The sequence below is a fragment of the Hyaena hyaena genome, unplaced genomic scaffold, assembly GCF_003009895.1.
Source record: "Hyaena hyaena isolate Hyena2069 unplaced genomic scaffold, ASM300989v1 scaffold_1006, whole genome shotgun sequence".
In the NCBI taxonomy this organism is placed as follows: Eukaryota; Metazoa; Chordata; class Mammalia; order Carnivora; family Hyaenidae; genus Hyaena; species Hyaena hyaena.
In genome coordinates this window covers 174,647-194,769 of record NW_024081630.1, presented here as the reverse complement: position 1 = coordinate 194,769, position 20,123 = coordinate 174,647, and the positions used below count along the sequence as shown (strand labels likewise).

At 36.7% G+C, this 20,123-nt stretch overlaps 1 protein-coding gene across 1 annotated transcript in view; it reads left to right on the top strand.

Annotated features, from left to right (window-relative positions):
* The window catches only part of MROH9 (maestro heat like repeat family member 9), a 105,989-nt gene that overhangs the window by 73,678 nt on the left and 12,188 nt on the right, over nt 1–20,123 (top strand). The window contains exons 14-19 of the mRNA XM_039221684.1: nt 1,354–1,474; nt 8,893–9,030; nt 12,181–12,357; nt 14,658–14,810; nt 14,917–15,033; nt 15,633–15,735. Coding sequence (XP_039077615.1) covers nt 1,354–1,474; nt 8,893–9,030; nt 12,181–12,357; nt 14,658–14,810; nt 14,917–15,033; nt 15,633–15,735 — 809 coding nt within the window. The remainder of the gene's footprint in view (nt 1–1,353; nt 1,475–8,892; nt 9,031–12,180; nt 12,358–14,657; nt 14,811–14,916; nt 15,034–15,632; nt 15,736–20,123) is intronic.

Here is a 20,123-nt window from a genome sequence, read left to right as displayed (position 1 = left end):
GGGAGTTCTATTGTTAGTTTCCTGAGGAACCTCCACACTGTTTTCCAGAGGGGCTGCACCAGTTTACATTCCCACCAACAGTGTAGGAGGGTGCCCGTTTCTCCACATCCTCGCCAGCATCTAGAGTTCTCTGATTTGCTCATTTTAGCCACTCTGACTGGCGTGAGGTGGTATCTCAGTGTGGTTTTGATTTGGATTTCCCTGATGAGGAGGGATGCTGAGCATCGTTTGATGTGTCTGTTGGCCATCTGGATGTCCTCTTTGAAGAAGTGTCTGTTCATATCTTCTGCTCATTTCTTCACTGGGTTGTTTGTTTTTCGGGTGTGGAGTTTGGTGAGTTCCTTATAGATTTTGGATATTAACCCTTTGTCTGATATGTCATTTGCAACTATCTTTTCCCATTCGATTTCTTCACTAGTTATGGGTCTGTTCAGATGTTCTATCTCTTCCTGTGTGAATTTTGGTAGTGAGTGTGTGTTTAGGAATTTGTCCATTTCTTGTAAGTTGGCATATAGTTTTTCATAGTATCCCCTGAGAATTGCTTGTATTTCTGAGGGGTTGGTTGTAATAAGTCCATGTTCATCCATGATTTTGTCTATTTGGGTGCTCTCTCTTTTCTTTTGGAGAAGCCTGGCTAGAGGTTTGTCAATTTTGTTTTTCTTTTGGAGAAGCCTGGCTAGAGGTTTGTCAATTTTGTTTTTCTTTTGGAGAAGCCTGGCTAGAGGTTTGTCAGTTTTGTTTATTTTTTCAAAAAACCAACTTTTGGTTTCATTGATCTGTTCAATTGTTTCTTTGGTCTCTATGTTGTTTATTTCTGCTCTGATTTTTACTATTTCTCTTCTACTGTGTTTGGGGCTCTCTTGTTTCTCTGCCTCTATATCCTTTAGATGAGCTGTTAGATTTTGCACTTGAGCTTTTTCTATTTCTTGAAATAGGCCTAGAGTACAATGTACTTTCCTCTTAGGACTGCCTTTGCCTCATCCCATAGAGTTTGGATTGTTGTATTTTCATTTTCATTTGTTTCCATATATTTTTAAATTTCTTCTCTAATTGCCTGATTGGCCCATTCATTCTTTAGTAGGGTGTTCTTTAACCTCCATGTTTTGGGAGGTTTTCCAGACTTCCTCCTGTGATTGATTTCAAGTTTCAAAGCATTATGATCTGAAAGTGTGCATGGTATCATCTCTATTCTTTTACATTATGTCACAGTATGTGATCTAGAAAAGATCTTTATTTTACATGAGAGTACAAAATATGAGGATAATGCTTCTCTCTATTGTACCATTAGCAGTTGCTGATACAGGAAGAGTTTTCATCTTCTTTGCTAATTCAGTGCCTTGTTCTCTTTTACAGAACTCTCAGTGACTACAACTTTCCACAGTTTCCAGAGACCTTGCATTATCTCTACAAGCTCTCAGTGGAAGGTCCTAGACGGTCAGAAGAGAGTGTCATCACAGTAATTTTCCTCACTGAAGTGAGTTTTATTGCGAGATTGTGAACAACCAGGTTCCCTTTCCTTATGCAAACTTAAGTCAACACTCCAATCTTTTATCTCCCTCTCTGAATATTGATTCTTATCAAGGGTTAAGACAATGACAGATAACTTTTGTCATATCCTAGGAGATGTGGATTGGCAAAGACTCAATTATTTTTGTAGTTCATATATCTCTGCATGCTTGTTAAAGCATAACATGGGATAATTGAGTTTAATTAAAAATAGCAGGTAACATCTGGGAAATGAATGACACTTCAGACTGTCTAGAGGGGAAAAAAAAAAAGGAATGGTCCAAATAACTGAGTAAAATGAAGAGATAGTACTGCATTAATTTGTATATAAATATTATAGCATATATTGTAATGCTATACTAGAGTCAAATTGAGAAAGTCCTTTTTCTTACAAAAGTCAGGTAGAAAGTTCTATAAATTGAAATTATTCTAGTCAAATATAATTTTTCCATAGAGGTTATATATAATAAAGTATTGATCTAAGGCACCATGCCAAATATTCTCAAAAATTTGATGTAATTTCAAACATCATAGTCAGTGAAACAGTTAATAAACTCTAAAATACTGTATACTATACTACCTACTTCTAATGCTTTTAGAAAGGTACATAAATCAGTTATATGAAATCACCAATGGTTTCAAACTTGCTTACTCCATTTGAATTGAATGATGAATATGATTCGTCATTTTCATTGTACTGTCCTTTAAAGATCTACAAATATTAAATAGGCCTAAATATGACACATATAATTGCTCCCATAAAATGATACATTCAAAAGAAATGTACAAATGACCTAAGATTTGTTTATATTTATGTATATAAGCATTATTACTGTGACAGATGATATTTAATGAACCCTGATTACCTCTTTAGTCATGAATATAGTGCTTATTGCTATTGGAGATTGGCATGCCTGTCCTTCCAAGAACTGAGTAATGACCACATTCTTCCACCACTTTCTCTAATTGAAGCTTCTGGGCAATCCTCAACTGTCCAGTTGACTGTGGGGTGACTTGGCCTTTAGTTGTTCTGAGCACACAATCTATGTATTCTATCTTATTTTAGTCTTGTCAGCCAGCAATACTTAACATAGTACCATCGATGCTTATGCTATTCGTTTATATATGTGATTTCTAATTTTCTACTGATCTAAGTAACAATCGAGTTTACATGGTTGTGCCTAAATCTTTCTTTTAGTATTTTAGTTTACCTCCTTCTAAGAGATTCCAAGAATATGAAATAATAACAAGAGTATAAACATTCTCAAGGCCAAGGATTTTTTATTGCCAAACTGATTTCTGGAAGGCACTGACAACCCGTGCACCCATGCAGTTTGTAGGTGTGCTCACTCCACTGCCCTCCTGCCATCATTGATTGATTAGCTTCCCAATTTCAGAGCTAGATATGATGTCTTGTGAGTGATTTGACTTGTCCTTAGTTTCTAAATTTTTAGAGAGTTTGAACATTTTAAAACTATAATTGTTCACAAATTAAATTTCTATAATCTGAACAATGCAATCTCTTCTTTGCCCATTTGCCTATTAAAGTCTTAGTGTTTTTCTCGATGAATTATGTGATTCTCTGTCGCTATCTCTCTCTTTCTCTTTCTCACAACACATACACACAGAAATTTGTGAAGGATATTAAGTATGTTATACATTTGGTTATAATGCCTGTTGAGAATAAGTGCCCAGTTTGTTGTTTGCTTTTTAATTTTGTTTATGGAATGTTATTTTTTTCATAAAAATTCAGCATTAAAAATCTACTGTGGTGAAATAGATAATAAATATTCATTTATAATTTATTCATCTTTATATAAATTTTTACATGTAATGTTGTTTCTCATGAAGTTTATATGGTATACCACAAAGTGGGATCTAACTTTAGTTTTCACTGAATAATTAACTTCCTATCCCAGCATCATTGAATGAATAAGCCTTAAATTCACTATTCACTGGTGATAATACCTTCATGAATTCTATTATTAGTTTCATATACATACACCCATACGCACACCCATAGTAGGGTATGCCCTGAATTACACTGTTAGGCTCCATTTATATTTTCACTCTTGTGGAAGTATCACAATGAAATTATGGCAGTTTGCAATAAACTTAAAAAAAACTTTGATGTTTATTTATTTCTGAGAGAGAGAGACAGACGGACAGAGCACAAGCAAGGAAGAGGCAGAGCGAAAGGGGGACACAGAATCTGAAGCAGTCTCTAGGCTCTGAGATGTCCGCACAGAGCCTGACACGGGGCTCAAATACCTGAACCATGAGATCATGACCTGAGCCAAAGCTGGGCGCTCAATCAACTGAGCCACCCAGGTGTCCCTGCAATAAACGTTAATATCTTCCAAAACAACTTTCTCTATAAACTCTCTTCAAAACGCCTTTAGCCCTTCCTATGCATGTGTCCTTCTGGTTACATTTTAAAATAATCTTGCCAGGCTCAAAGGAAAAACAATTTCACTGAAACTGTGATTGCAGTTAAATTAAAGCTATGAGCTTCTTAGGAATATTTGGGATTTTTATAATATTTTCACTTCTCTTGTTTTATTCAATATTGCATCATCTTCATATAAATATTACATATTAATTTTGGAACTCTTACTTAATTTATATTATTTTAAATTGTTAGTGAAAATGTGTCTTCTTTGTTTTGGTTCTCAAACTTATCCTTATTAAATATCACTTTGGGTATAGGTTTTTGTGTTTGTTTTGTATTTTGAGATAGCCACCACACAATATTACAGTAGGTTCAGGTGTACAGCATAGTGATTCAACAACTCTATATGTTATGCTGTGCTCACAACACGTGTAGCTACTGTCACCACGCAACACTATTGCAATACCACTGACTGTGTCACCAATGCTGTATCTATTATTCCCGTGTTTTATTCATTCTGTAACTGGAAGCCTGTATCTCCCACTCTCTTCCACTCATTTTGCCTATCCCTCTCTTCCATCAGTTTGTTCTCTGTATTTATGAACCGTATTCTGCTTTTTATTTGTTTATTCATTTGTTCTGCTTTTTTTAGTTTCCACATATAAGTGAAATTATATGGTATTTTTCTTTCTCTGTCTGATTTACTCCAGTCAGCATTAACCCCTTTAGGTCCATCCATGTTGTTGCAAATGGCAACATCTCATCTTTTTACGGTTGAATAACATTCCACTGTGTATGTACCACATCTTCTTTACCTTTTCATCTATGGATGGACACTTGGACTGCTTCCATATCTTGACTAATGTAAATAAGACTGCAATAAACAGAGGGGTGCATGTATCTTCTTGAATGAGTATTTTTGTTTTCTTTGGGCAAATACCCAGTAGTGGAATTTTTGGATCATATGGTATTTCTATTTTTAATTTTTTGAGGAACTTCCATACTGTTTTCCCAAATGTGGCCTTTTTCTTTCAATTTTCAAGCTCATTATTGCTGGATGTTCAGGGAAATTAGACTGTATTGTCTCAAATTCAGCTACTTTCTTATGCCCTAATAGTAATTCTAATAGTATTTTTGTTAATTTTATTGGATTTTCTCAGTATGTGATACTGATGTATGGAAAAATAAGGATACCATATTGTTACCTCGGTTCAAGTTACTTTCCTGAATCATGTATTATTGCATTGGCCTGTTTTATGAATAATCGGACCTCTCTTTTGCCTATTATGATCTTAGTGTTTTTCTCAGAGAGTTGGATAATTCTTTGTCTCTGTCTCTCTCCCTCAAATACACACATTTGTGAGGGATATAAGGTAACTTATGGACATGTGTTTTGACTATACATCCTTAGTGAAATATATTCTAAGGACAAAAAAAAGTATAAAAAATACTCACTTTTACTCAAGATGTTTATTGATATTGTATATTGATGATATAATTTTAAGACTATGGTATGCATTATATAGCAGAAAACAAATAGGAACATATATTAATACTATTGGCACCAAGTTTTTCCAGGTAAGAGAAAGATAAGGCACACATAAAGCCATAAAAAGCTAACATAAACTCTGTTATATTAGATTTGAACTGAACAAATCAACATTGTCAAAATGAACTCATGGCTAAAAAAAAGAATAGATCTTGGTTCAAAAAAAGGCCACAAAGGTGATAATCCAATAGCAATTAGTACTCTTTAGTATCCATTTCTAATGTTTGCTAAATATCATTACTTGTTAAAAGGAACCCTCTCTCCTTGAAGAAATGGCTGATTTCAGGGGGCAAGAAAAATATAAGACAAGCCAGAAACATCTAGCTTTTCCACAAGCCAAGAAGTGTACAAAGATAGATAAGGCAGGTCAAAAGGACACCAGAGTCAACTTGAAAGGGCTCTTACTGGCCAAAATTTATCATCAAAGGAGTAACTGCAAATAATTGTAATATGTTGGGGGAAAATTTTTTAATGCTTGAGTCTTTGGTGGTACTCAAAATTGGAGATCTGGAAAAAAGAGAGGGAGAGAGAAAGAGGCCAACCAGTAAATATAGAGGGAATGCTACATGTGGGAAATTACCACTTTGCAAGTCCCAATGAGACAACTAAATATTCAAAGACAAAATTATCAATGAATTTTAAAACCATTAGGTGAAAGGCTGTTGGAGAACAACATTCAAATAGTACCAAATTATCACCCACATATGAGTTATTAATTATAAATGGAAAATATGCCTTTATGTTTTGATGTGTGGTGATCACTCAAAAAGAATTAACTTTGATCCTATTTAGGAATAACACATCAATAACTAGTAGTCTTCCATTGTTTCTAATTTATTTCAATTTCTCTAATTTTCTTTGCCTCATGACTAGGATGAAGCTCCAGTATATGTAATATAGAAAAGTGGTCCCAGGGGCACCTGGGTGGCTCAGTCCATTCAGTGTCCAACTTCAGCTCAGGTCATGATTTCGCCATTCATGAGTTTCACCCTGCATCAGGTTCTCCAATCTTAGCACAGAGCCCACTTCGAATTCTCTTTCTCCCCTCTCTTTATGTCCCTCCCCCACTCATACTCGCTCTTTATCTCTCTCCCTCTCTTTCTCTCTCAAATAAATAAACATTACAAAAAAGGAAGAAGAAGGGAAAAGCTGTCACAGAGCATCCTAGTGCACATCATTGGTTAAGAACAAACTGAGAACAAACTGAGGACTGATGGGGGGGAGGGAGAAGGTGGGCATGGAGGAGGGCACTTGTGGGGATGAGCACTGGGTGCTATATGGAAACCAACTTGACAATAAACTATTTGTAAAAAAATAATAAATAAATAAATAAATAAAATTTTTAAAAAAGAACCATTGACACAGAGATTATCCAATATTCTCTTTAAATTTTAATCTATTTCACACCCCTTTTCTCACTGCTCATTTTATTTGTACTTTTTAATATGATATTGGTCAAAAATTTTCTATTATAATGCTTTATTTTTCCCCTAGCATAGCTGTTAGATGGTTTAAGTCTACTGTTTCGTGTTTCCCGATTCTATAACCCCTGCTTCTCTCTTTATTCTTTTCTTACACCAATTTTCTTTAGCATGTCCTTATTTCTTGTGATATTTTACTTCTCATACTTTCAGGAAATAAATAATTTATTCATTTTTAACCTTTCTTTTCAAGCAAAGTCAAGTTGTGCATTTCCTTCCAACCATCATGCACAGATCTATTTTATTTTTATTGCTTTCATTGTCCCACAGTAATCTTTGTCGTATGTTAGAGTTCCTCTGTGGTTTACAATTTTGATCTACAAAAGGGAGAATTCTTTTAAATTTCCAAATGCTTATAGGCTTTTTTCTTCCATTTAAACTTTCTTCTTAGTTTCTTCTTCTCTTCTATACATCATGGTTTTTTAAAGGTGCTTTTTAAATCATTTGTTTTAGGAAAGTTATTAATTTCTTTTGATCTGATAATTTCTGTGAAAGTTGTTTGGAATGTTGAAAAGAATATATGGCCTCTCCTCCCCTCTCACTTTTGTTCTCTTGCTCTCTATTTTTCTATGTACTTGACCTGTCCTAGTCATATTTTAAATTCTTGAACTATTTTTTGTTAAACTGTCACTTGTGTTTTTAAGACATTTAAAAAATATGTATATTTTGTCTGCTAATTACTAGATGTATAAAGGTTCATGGTAATCACATCTTCATTTTGGGTATTAGGTGTTAAAGATTAAAACTCCATAAACTGGCCTCCACATCCCTGCCTGCCCTCCCACCTCACTACCTTCCAGTCTTCTCTTCCCTTCTCATCCTTTCACTCTGGGCTTCCAGATGTTCACACACACCTTGCTCATCTACCACAGGACCTTTGCACATGGGTTACCTTCCTTGGGGTTATCTTCTCCAAACACTTTATCTAGCTAATGCCAACTCTGCTTTCAAGTCCAAATCTAAACAACAATTTCCATTCTAATTTCAGCCTACAAATGCACAATCTAAATTCAGTTCCCCTTTAAATGTTTTTGTGACACCTTGTAGCTTTTCTTTCTAATACTGATCACAATTAGCAATTCTATTTTCATTGGTATAGTATCATATTTCCTATAGTGTAGTATAGCATTGTTGTACAACATCAGCCTCTCTTGCTAGTCTGTAAGCTCCACAAGGTCATAGATTGAGACTGTTTTGCTCACTACTGTATCCCCATTTACTAGCATAGTGCCTGGCCTATGGTACACACAGCCTCTGAGTATATATAACCATTCTCTGTTAAAGAACTCACCCACTGAACTACAATCTGGGAGGGGGGGGTAATTTAAATTGAGTCACTAAGTTCCTGAGAATAGAGAGAAATTTTTTTTCAATATATATATTTAACTCCTAACAACGTGAGAGTTGGGACACAGATCCCCATGCCATCAGAAATCCACATATAGCTTTGACTCCCCCTCTGACACCATAACCACTGATAGCCTACTGTTGATCAGAAGCCTTTCCAATAACATAAACCATCAATTAACACATATTCTGTATGTTATATGCATTATATATTGTATTCTTACAATAAAGTAAGCTAGAGAAAAGAAAATTGTGTTTGTAAAAAATTGTAAGGAAAAGGAATTACATTTATAGTGCTGTGGTGTAAAAAAAATTGCATATAAATGGACCCATACAGTTGAAACCTGTGTTGATCAAAAGTCAACTGTAGACATATACAGATATAGATATAGATACAGATATAGATGCATTTATTTTCTATTATGACTGCTACTTCTCCTTCCAGAGAACTCAAATCATGAACACAGAAATGTATGTAGGGATACATATAACCATTTGGAATCTTAGTGAGATTTATACTACAGATTTACTGAGAACATCTTGATTTTTGTGACTGAAGCAGAAATCGTGCATTGGCCTTTACCCTGTTTATGAAATTGTTGGCTGTTTTCTTTCAGCTTCTGAACAACTTCTTCAAGGACCCATTCCCAGAAGAATTTTTGGTTCTCTTCAGAAACTGGGTCAATGACTCCAATTCTACAGTTAGTAAACTGAGCCTCCAGAAAATTGCCAACATGGCGCCAGTTATCAATGAGGTAAACATGAGTGTGTGTGTGTGTGTGTGTGTGTGTGTGTGTGTGTGTGTGTGTGAGATTTGTGAATGCCATCATCATCAAAGTCAACCTGAGATTCAATATTGCTCAATATCCTTACTGATAAAACAATGATATTTTTCAGTTTCTAAACCTAAACCAGTATCAAAGCCTGATGTTTTATCAGCAAGAAAATTGGGTTGAATAGAAGTGGTGTGGTAAGTAAATTCAGTAGCATAATGACCTTGTTTATACTTTTCCCACAAAATCATTCATGGCCCTCAGAATTGGTGAGCATTGTCCTCCACAAACTTTTCTTACAGTCAAAACCATGTACACATTAAGTTAATTTCCCTCCAACATATACATGTGCCACACATTAAGTCCTATCTTGGAGCACTTGCTCGAGGTATTTCTTACACACTTCACAGCGTGTTCCTCTCCCACCCGTACATACTCACATTTGTCTTCTTTTTCAGCTCAGGGTCTGCTGAATATTCTGACCTGGCAGCAGTATCCTTCTCAGAGTCCCACCAACTATGAGCACTTGTTTACACAATATTTTATATCAATAATTCTCTACGGGGCACCTGGGTGGTTCGGTCAGTTAAGCATCTGACTGTTGATTTTGGCTTGGGTCGTAATCTCACTGTTGGTGAGTTCAAGGCCTCACTGTTGGCGAGTTCTGTGCTGACACAGGAGAGCCTGCTTGGGATTCTCTCTCTCCCTCACTCTCTGCCCCTCTCCAACTCTCTTGCTGTCTCTCAAAATAAATAAATAAAATTAAAAAAATAATTCTCTATGTATGACTCTTGAACCAGCAGTACCAGCGTCTCCCAGAAACTTGTTAGAAATGCAAATTGTCAGGGGCGCCTGGATGGATCAGTCGGTTAACCGTCTGACTTCAGCTCAGGTCATGATCTCACAGTTCGTGGGTTCGAGCCCCTCATCGGGCTCTGTGCTGACAGCCAGCTCAGAGCCTGGAGCCTGTTTCAGATTCTGTGTCTCCCTCTCTGACCCTCCCCTGCTCACGCTATCTGTCTCTCTCAGAAAGAAATAAAAACATTAAAAAATTAAAAAAAAAAAAAAAAGAAATGCGAATTGTCAGGCCCCACCCCAGGCCTTTGGAATCAGGAATCCCGGAAGTGGGGCCCACCGACCTATGTTTTTGAAAGTTTTCCAAGTGATTCTAATACAGTTTAAACTTGAGAACCACCGTCTTACACTGTTTCCTACAGAATCATGTGAATACTTATTGCTTTCCAGGAAGATTGAATCTAAACATACCCTTATGTTTTGTAATTCTTATAAATTCTTTTTGTTAAAGTTTTTATTTAAATTCAAGTTAGTTAACATACAGTGTAATATTACTTTCATATGTACAATTTAGTGGCTCAGCACTCACATATAACACCCAGTGCTCATCACAAGTGTCCTCCTTAATCTCTACCACCTATTTCACCCATCCCAAAGTCCCTTGCATAATGGAATTATGCTGATTCCATAAATCATGGTTGATTTAACAACAAATTTAATAATATATCCTTGTTCATCTATTAAGCATAGTCTCTGAAAACCCAAAGCCTGTCAGTGGACACCCATTTTTGCATTTAGAATGAAATGAGCCATGGTCTGTTTGCTTTAAATAAATAACACATGTCAGGGTACATTCTATTAGTAATCAGAGTTATTTATTGCCTTGTCTAGCAATGTTATCAACAACTGAAAGGAAGATTCTGTGTCAAGGTTATCTAGGAGAGTAAGAAAGAAACAGTGGAGAGGGAGCTGGGTGGATATCACATACGATCTATTGATAAAGACAACTTTCTACCCAGATGTAAGGCCTCTGGCTATTTTTTTGGTAAATGGTATCTGTTTGTTTCTTTTACTTCTTTTCTTTCCAGCCTTTGTTCCTCTTTTTTGGTGTCTCTTTTTTGCCTTTCTCTTTGCTTTATAATATGCTGTCTCTGACTCCCATGCCTCGGCTCAGCAGCTCGGTGGCTTTCATGTCCACAAAACTCACTGGCACCTGGTTTAGAGGTCACACTGTTCGTGGTGTGCTGGTGAATGCTGTATGTACTCTCAATGTGCCTAATGTCAAGCTTTCAAAGGCGTGTCATTAAACAAAGAACTGGGAGAAACACACAGTAGCACATCATAATTTAATATTCCTACCATACAGATACGATAAGTGTACTTAACCTCAAGGGCATATAAGAGTAAAATGGAGCCAAAGAAATAGGAAGTGAGAAGTTTTAAGTATTTATTACCTTTGTTTTATTTCTTTATAAATTTATAAAACTTGCTTTTTAATCATGACTTTTTAAATTTGAATTCCAGTGTAGTTTACATGCAGTGTTATATTAGTTTCAGGTGCACAATATAGTGATACAACAATTCTATATGTCACCCAGGGCTCATCATGATAAGTGTGCTCTTTTTTTTTTAATTTTTAAATTTATTTTTGAGAGAGAGAGAGAGAATGAGCATGAGCGGGTGAGGGTCAGAGAGAGAGAGGGAGACACAGAATCTGAAGCAGGTTCCAGGCTCTGAGCTGTCAACACAGAGCCCAATGTGAGGCTCAAGCTCGTGAACCACAAGATCATGACTTGAGCAGAAGTCAGACATTTAACCGACTGAACCACCCAGGCACCCTGCTAAGTGTGCTTTTGAACCCCTTCACCCATTTCACCCATCTGCCCACACCCCTCTCCTCTGACAGCCATCAGGTTGTTCTCTAGAGTTAAGAGTCTGTTTTAACAATCAGCTTACAAAATTTTTCTTTTTTAATTTTTTTAATGTTTTATTTATTTTGAGAGAGGGAGACAGCATGAGCAGGGAGGGTCAGAAAGAGAGAAAGATACAGAATCCAAAGAAAGGCTCCAGACTCTGAGCTAGCTGTCAGCACAAAGCCCGACATGTGGCTCAAACCCACAAATCATGAGATAGTGACCTGAGTCGAAGTCAGATGCTCAACTGACTGAGCCACCCAGCTGCCCCTACAATCAACTTACAAAACTGTTGACAATGTGACGATTGACCTTGTGGGGGCAACCCCACCACACCCCTGCACTCTGCCCAAACTCTGCCCAAATGTTACCTCAAGTCTCCATCTCGCTCCAAAGTCCAACCATTTTCCTCTTGTATATATAGATAGAAAACGTCTGCAGCTTATTAATATGCATCTTGGATGCCTTCTTCTCAAAAGACAAGACTGTTATAATTCGGGCCTTATTCACCCTTCGAAAACTTTTAGGCAAACTGGACAAGGTGACCTACTCTTCTTTGTGTACTAGGATTGCTTCCAGCTACTGCCCTCTGATGGATCACGTGAGTTACAGTTACATATGTGACATCATTAGGTTTTATAGTTAAACTGAAGCCCCAGAAATTAGTCATTTTGTGCAAAAGCACCATTATTTCATAGAAAATTATTTTGCCAAAATTGATAGGCTCTTAATTATTCAGATTTCATGAAGAAGGGGACATATTATTAAATTATAGAAAAAGAAGAAATTCAGTGGCAAAAATTATTTTCATAAGGACATTGTAATAATAATAGTAACAATAATGGTAACTGGATTTATTGAGCATTTACTAAGTACTAGTCACTATTCTAAGGGATTTACATGGACTACCTCATATAATTCTCTAAACAACTCTATTACTATTATCCAATATCATATAAGAAAAATGAAGCAAAGAGAAATGAATATTTGGTCAAGTTCACACAACTAATAAGCAGTGGGAATGTCCATGTAAAAAAATTATTTTCAAAATGAAATCACTTGGGGAAAAAAAACCTAAACTAACTAAAAAAATAATCAAACCAAACCAAATGAAAAGAAGCAAAATCAGAGAGAAGAGAAAAGCACCAAATATCGATTTACCCTAAGTCAGCCCTTGGACATAGAGTATTTGAAAAATACTGGGTATCAATGAAACTATGACGCTATGTTTCTCCATATTAAAAGAAAAATATAATTTGCTCGAGCTTAATCTGTGGGGGATAAAACCGGAATTTCATCAGGTGTGAGACACATCAGAGCTCTTTCCAGTGGTCCAGATAAGCTTTCAATGGTTAGCGTATCTTCCTGTAGAGAAAGGATACAACAGGTAACTCACAGACGAATGCACTTTGGCGGTGTGTTAAATGTGACTTTCAAACAGTCTAAGTCCATTATTTTTAAACTGGGAGACTTCTCACAGAAATCTGAACCGTAAATGAAATACCAGAAGATTTGAGAATACTGGAACCCACAAACCCACCCGGCAACAGTCTGCAAGAGCTGGGCGGCCTCTCTGAGAGAGGCTAGAGTTCTCTCTCCATCAGCCTCCAACTCCCTGCTTTCCTTAAATGCTACCTGGTTTGCCTGTTTACATCAGCTTTCTAGCCCTGAGGACATAATTCCTTGACCATTGCTTTAGGTTTTCACTTTGATTTACATTTATTACCTCAAGAAGGAACATACAAAGCCATATTAGGCATTTGTATTTTGTTGGGAATATATCTAATATATTCCTGAGAAAAGAAAGGAAAAAACGTAATGAAATCATGAACAAAAACTGGGAAGCAATAGTATATATATATTTTTTTTGAATTTTATTTTTTTTATTTTTTTTTTTACAAATAGTTTATTCTCAAATTAGTTTCTACATAACACTCAGTGCTCATCCCCAAAGTGCCCTCCTCCATGCCCATCCCCCCATCCCCCCCACATCCATCAGTCCTCAGTTTTTGTCAGCATTCAAGAGTCTCTCATGGTTTGCCTCTCTCCCTTTCCCCCACCATTTCCGCCCTTCTTCTCCCCCTTGTTCCTCCGTCAAGTTGCTCCTAATCCTCCTATACGTGCAAACATATGATATTTGTCCTTCTCTGCCTGACTTATTTCGCTCAGCATAACACCCTCAAGGTCCATCCATGTTGCTACACATGGCCAGATTTCATTGTTTCTCATTGCCATGTAGTATTCCATGGTATAGATAAACCACATCTTCTTGATCCATTCGTCCGTTGATGGACATTTAGGCTCTTTCCATGTTTTGGCTATTGTTGAGAGTGCTTCTATAAACATTGGGGTACATGTGCTAGTTCTAATGCCAATATGCAAAGAGTTCCCATTGGTATTCGCTGGTAATCTGCAAAAGCCTCCAGCATTTGAATACACACCATGGTTACTTTACTTTAAGCATTTTACTAGAAATTACTTCCAGGTTATACAGATTTTTCCAATTTATATTTTAGAACGCTCTTAAATACTGTCTTCCTGAATGTAAGAAACACAGTTCACAGGGAATTTTCATAATGCAGTCTGAATTTTGGAAAGCAGATCTTTATTTTCCAATCAGAAAAAATCTGACTACTTAGACTGAGATGAATCTTCTCTAAAAATAAATGATAATGATAATTATATATATGCATGTATGTACACATATCTACATGTATATATATACACATATGTATGTACATATATCTACATGTATCTACATGTATATATATACACATATATATGCATGTAAATATATTTAAACATATATACAAAAGTGTGAGAGGTGTATCTCTCACTGCTTAAAGAAAAAGGCCTGAGTAATGTCCTCAAATGTGGCATTTTTCTGTGTGCATATTGTAGAGTAATGAAGGCATTCGGAGTACAGCCATTAGACACTTTGGTGAATTGCTCAGGGACATGAATCAGTACACGTGGATGCTCAGTGATGTGGTTCTTGGAGGCTTGGTGCCCCTGATCTTGTTTTTGGAGGACACAGAGAAAAGTGTAGTTAAAGTAAGTCCTATTGATCTCGTTTTTTCCAAGTTTTGCAGAGAATCATAGTATTTTATGTAACATCAGAAAAACAGATCCTCAGTGACTTTTTTTTTCTGCTTCACAGGCATGTAAACACACATTAGCAATCTGTGCCTCAGAATTAAATTGGTCAATGTCTTATCTACTAAAAGATGAATATTACAATTTTGAGCTGGTGGTGCTCAACCTCTGTAACAATCTTGTAAGTAACTCCTCAGTGTTTACTCTCTTAGGAGTTCTAGAAATAACTTGAAAGGAGGCCCAAAGTGATGAAAGGTGTGGCAGAGACAAGAGTGGACCCTGGAGAAGGAATGTGAAGGAAAGATAACACATGAATAGTTACAAACTAGGGCTTAAGACCAGGGAAAAAAATCATATTTTTCGCTTCTTCCCCAACATTGATCATCTCGGATTATCTTTCTCCAACCCACCCACTTTGAGCTACAGATGGTGATAAAGGTAGGAACAGCATTTCAGATCACCAGATGCCAAACTGGAGTTACTTTGCCATCATCTTAATGAGCTGGTGCTCTGAAAACCAGCATGAATTACAGCAATAGCCAAGTGGGGCTGGAAGAATGCTATGCAAAGGTTGGAAACACAAAGGTGGGCTTGGGAATCATATAACAAACTGAATAACACCTACAAACAAAAGAGTAAAGCGTATACATAGAAATCGCCAAGGTTTAAGTTTGTCCTGATTTGTTATAAGCAACCAATCTCTTTTTTTCTAGAAGCCTCTCTAGAGGGAGCAAATGTGCTTTTTCCAATGATTCTTTTTCCCCCTCATTTTATTTTCAGCTTGTTTCTCATGAGAACTACATTACAGATTTGATATCTGATACCTTGGGTTTCCTGAGAAGCTCCCGAATATATTTGAGGAAAGCATCAATTATTTTAATTGGTAAATAAAATTCAATTCTCATTTTTTAAATTTGCCTTACAAGGTACAGAATGGGGTAGCAGCTGGCAGTCTGTCTTAAAATAATACAAATTTTCTTTGTCTATGAGGGACCACACTGACATGGTGGTATCTATGAGTTGAAGTTATATATGTGATGAGAATAAAAAAGGAAAACAAATTTTAAAAAATGTTTCTACAGACCAGATAAAAACCATGATATATATTTCTGTAAATCCAAAACTTTTTTATGTAAAGATCTAAGGTATAATATAAACACATGGGCACTATATGATGGGATAAAGGAAAAAACCAGCTTTCAAAGTATGGGAGGAAAGCGTAAGAAAAAAACATATAACCATTAGTACACTATAACCAGCAGAAGAGAAAATATATATTCTTGATAACCCAGTAGGGAAGCAACAACAGGTACAGGGTTGAGAAATGCTAGCAAAGGGAATAAAAACCAGTAAGAAAGAGTTTGAAAATAAGGGACAATGAGAGATCTAGAAGATACATTAAAGAAATGCAAATATGCATAAATGATATCCCTGAAGAAGACACATGATTAGGGGCGCCTCAGTGGCTCAATCAGCTAAGTGTCCAACTTCCACTCAGGTCATGTTCTCATGGCTTGTGAGTTTGAGTCCTTTGCTGACAGCTCAAAGACTGAAGCCTGGAGCCTGCTTCAGACTCTGTGTCTCCCTCTCTCTCTGCCCCTCCCCTGCTCTTTCTCTCTCTCTCAAAAATTAATAAGCATTAAAAAATTAAAAATTTTTAAAAAAGAAAAATGATTAGAGCAAAAAGGTATTCATCCAAAAGGATAATTTAAGGAACTCTTGGGTGGCTCAATCCGTTAAGCATCCAACTCTTGGTTTTGGCTGGAGTCATGATCTCATGGTTTTGTAACTTCAAGCCCCACATCAGTCTCTGCCTTGACAGTGCATAGCCTGCTTGGGATTCTCTCTCTCTTCCTCTGTCTCTGCCCCTCCACTGCTCATGCCTCTGTCTCTCTCAAAATAAATAAACTTTTTAAAAAAAAGGTATAATTTAAGAAATAAAAGACTTGGTTAAATAAACTGAGGTTAAATAAAATGTTTTTCCAGAAATATTTTATACAGAATGCAACATTAAGACATTTCCTAATAAAGTTATGGAACTTCACAGTTAAAGAATTCTTGGACCATTTAGGGAGAAAAAAAGTCATCCAGAAAGTAATAAACTACGTAAATATGGCCTTAGATTTCTCCATGTCAGTATTCAACCCTAAAATATAGTAGAATTGTGCCCACAAAATTCTATGTAGAATGAAAAGAGGGAAGAAAAGAAAAAGAATAAGAATCTCAGGGGTAGGATGGGAGATGAGTGAGGGAGGAAGGAATGAAAGAAATATGGACAGATGAACGGAAGAAAGGGAGATGGAAAAAGAAACTTTACAATGTATGTAATATTTCTATGGAAAAAAAAAAAAAAAAACCCTTACGGGACGTCTGGGTGGCTCAATCAGTTGAGCGTCCGACTTCGGCTCAGGTCAAGATCTCTCATGTTCATGGGTTTGAGCCCCGCGTCAGGCTCTCTGCTGACAGCTCAGAGCCTAGAGCCTGTCTTCGGATTCTGTGTCTCCCTCTTTCTTTGACCCTCCCCTGCTCGCACTCTCTCTCTTTCAAAAATAAATTTAAAAAATTTTTTAAAAATTTTTAAAAAGAAAAAAAAAAACCTTGCAAGTATTACTGAAAATACAAAGAAAATTTGAATAAATAGATATAAACCATATTTTGGGGAAAAAGAGAATCAAATTTTAAAATGTGCCAATTCTGGGGCGCCTGGGTGGCTCAGTCCATTAAGCATCCAACTCTTGATTTCAGTTCAGTTCATGATCTCAGAGTTGTGAATTCAAGCCTCACACTGGACTCCACAGGGCCTGCTTGGGATTCTCTCTCTCCCTCTCTCCCTGGCCCTCCCTCTCTCTGTAAATAAATAAATAAACTTAAAAAATATATATAAAATAAAATGTGCCAGTTCTCTCCTAAATGGATCTATGAGTGGAATGAAATGTCAGTAGGGCCTTCTTTTTTCAAAACTGACATGTTGATTCTAAAAATAATGTGGGAAAGTTAGGATATAAGAATATCCAGGAGATTCTGACCAAAAGAAAAAAAAGATGGGGCGGGGACTAGCTCTGTCAGATATTAATATATCTATAGTACTTAAAATCACACAGAATAAATAGACAAACAAATAGAACAAAATAACATCCAGAAATAACTATCAAAATTTGCAGTATTTTAAAGTGAATCATTGCCTTTAACTAACAGTGATGAGAATATAGAATCCTCCTTAAATAGCTTGGGGACACCTTGTGAACCATCTGGAATTTCAAAAATTATTTTATTCCTAGCTCACTCCTTACTTCAAATAAATTCCAGATAGTCAAAGGGCTCAAATGTTAAATATGAAACCATAATGATAAATAAAATTAGTTAGAATAGTATGGAAAAAATTGTTGTATAGTCATGGGGTAGATAAGACCTTTCTAAAGTAAAGGTCAAAATCTAGGAACCCTAAGGAAAATACTGATAAACTGTGAAAAAGAGTAAACATTTCTGCAGGGCAAAACCACTATAAAGAGTCAGAAACCAAATTGAGATGATACCACAAACGAATCACCGAAGGTTCTTTATAAATTCTTAAGAAAAAACAACCCATTAGAAAAATGGACATTAGGGACACCTGGGTGTCTCAGTCAGGTTAAGCATCTGACTTTGGCGTAGGTCATGATCTTGCAGTTTGTGGGTTCATACCTGGCATCAGGTTCTGGGCTGACAACTCAGAGCCTGGAGCCTGTTTTAGATTCTCTCTCTCTCTCTCTCTCTCTCTCTCTCTACCCCTCCCCCACTCATGCTCTGTCTCTCTCTCTCTCTCAAAAATGAATAAACATTTAAAAAATTATAAAATAATATTTTAAAAAATGAACATTAAACATGAAAAACATCATTTGGCTCATAAACATGAAATTTTTATAACTTTAACCAAAACATGATGCATATTGAAAGGATGAAACATTTCTATCAATCAAATTGACAAAGATCAAAAAGTTTTATGCTAGACAGTGTCTGCGAGGTTGCAGGAAGTAGACAATCACTATTCGTTACTGGTGAGAAGGTAAAATTGCTACCATCTCTAAGAAGAGCAATCTGGTAGTATCCATCGAAATGTGACAGGTATGATCTTTTGACTCCTTCTCCTCACAGGAGGATTTATTCTCTGATAGACTCACACGTGAGCAATGTGTATATGGATATTCACTGCATCGCTGGCTTTGTAATGCCATCCATCGATGTCATATGACATCTCTCTCCATTTGTGCTTTCCGATTACCTTCAGCCATTTCAACTGTGTTACACCGAGGATGAAACAAAAAAGAACAGGGCAAAATCAACTTTTTATTGCTGGGTCAGCCCAGTTTTACAAAGCTTTCTTCAAAGTGTCAACCGGTAGTTGACCTTACACCCCCAGTGACCAGAACGGCCATTGTGTTTTTCAAATCATTAGTTACAAGACATGCTTGGAATTATGTGTGTGGGCGTTTTTTTCTTACTGGGCAAGAAGAGGACAATGATGTCACTTGGCAACTAGCAGGGGGTAACAACTGCCGACGTTTAGAATTTGAGAGTTTTCTCATGAGTGTCTAGATTTCCGATTATTTGAAGGGTGGAGGAAGGAAAGATGGAGGCCACGCTGAACCTGCACTTCTGCCTGGTAGGAAACTGAGTGGAGTGAACAGGTTCCCGTTCCGTGGATGGAGCTTGTACTCCCTATCCTCTGCCTTCCTTCCCAAGCTGAGATCACACTCTTGTGGGTCCTGTTGGCAAACATCAATCCTCCATGTTTGTCAAATCCTCAAATTCTGCTTCAACCTTCATTTGTGACTTTCACAATGCCATGTAATGTGCGAAGTGTGAGAACACCGGCACCAGATTTTCTATTGTTCTAAGTGTCTCCTCATGAAGTTTCCTACATTAGGTCTAAGATGTTTGCTCCAGCTCCTGCCATCACTACTTTTTTCTTTTCAGAGAGAGAGAGTAGGGGATGGACAGAAGGGGAGAGAGAGAAAATCTTAAGTTGGCTTCATGTTTAGCCCAGAACCCAGTGAGGGGCTTGAATCCATGACCCTGGGATCATGACTGGAGCCAAAATCAATATTTTGATGCTCAACCGACTGAGCCACCCAGGTGCCCCCTACATGACAGTCAACTGGAAAGGAAAAAAATATCAAGAAGTCACACCCACCTCATTAAAAAGCAAATAACACTTCTGCTAAATGATTATTAGCCCAGAACACAGACATGTTGCCACACAAGAGGCAAAGATGTCTTGAAAATCTAGATTTC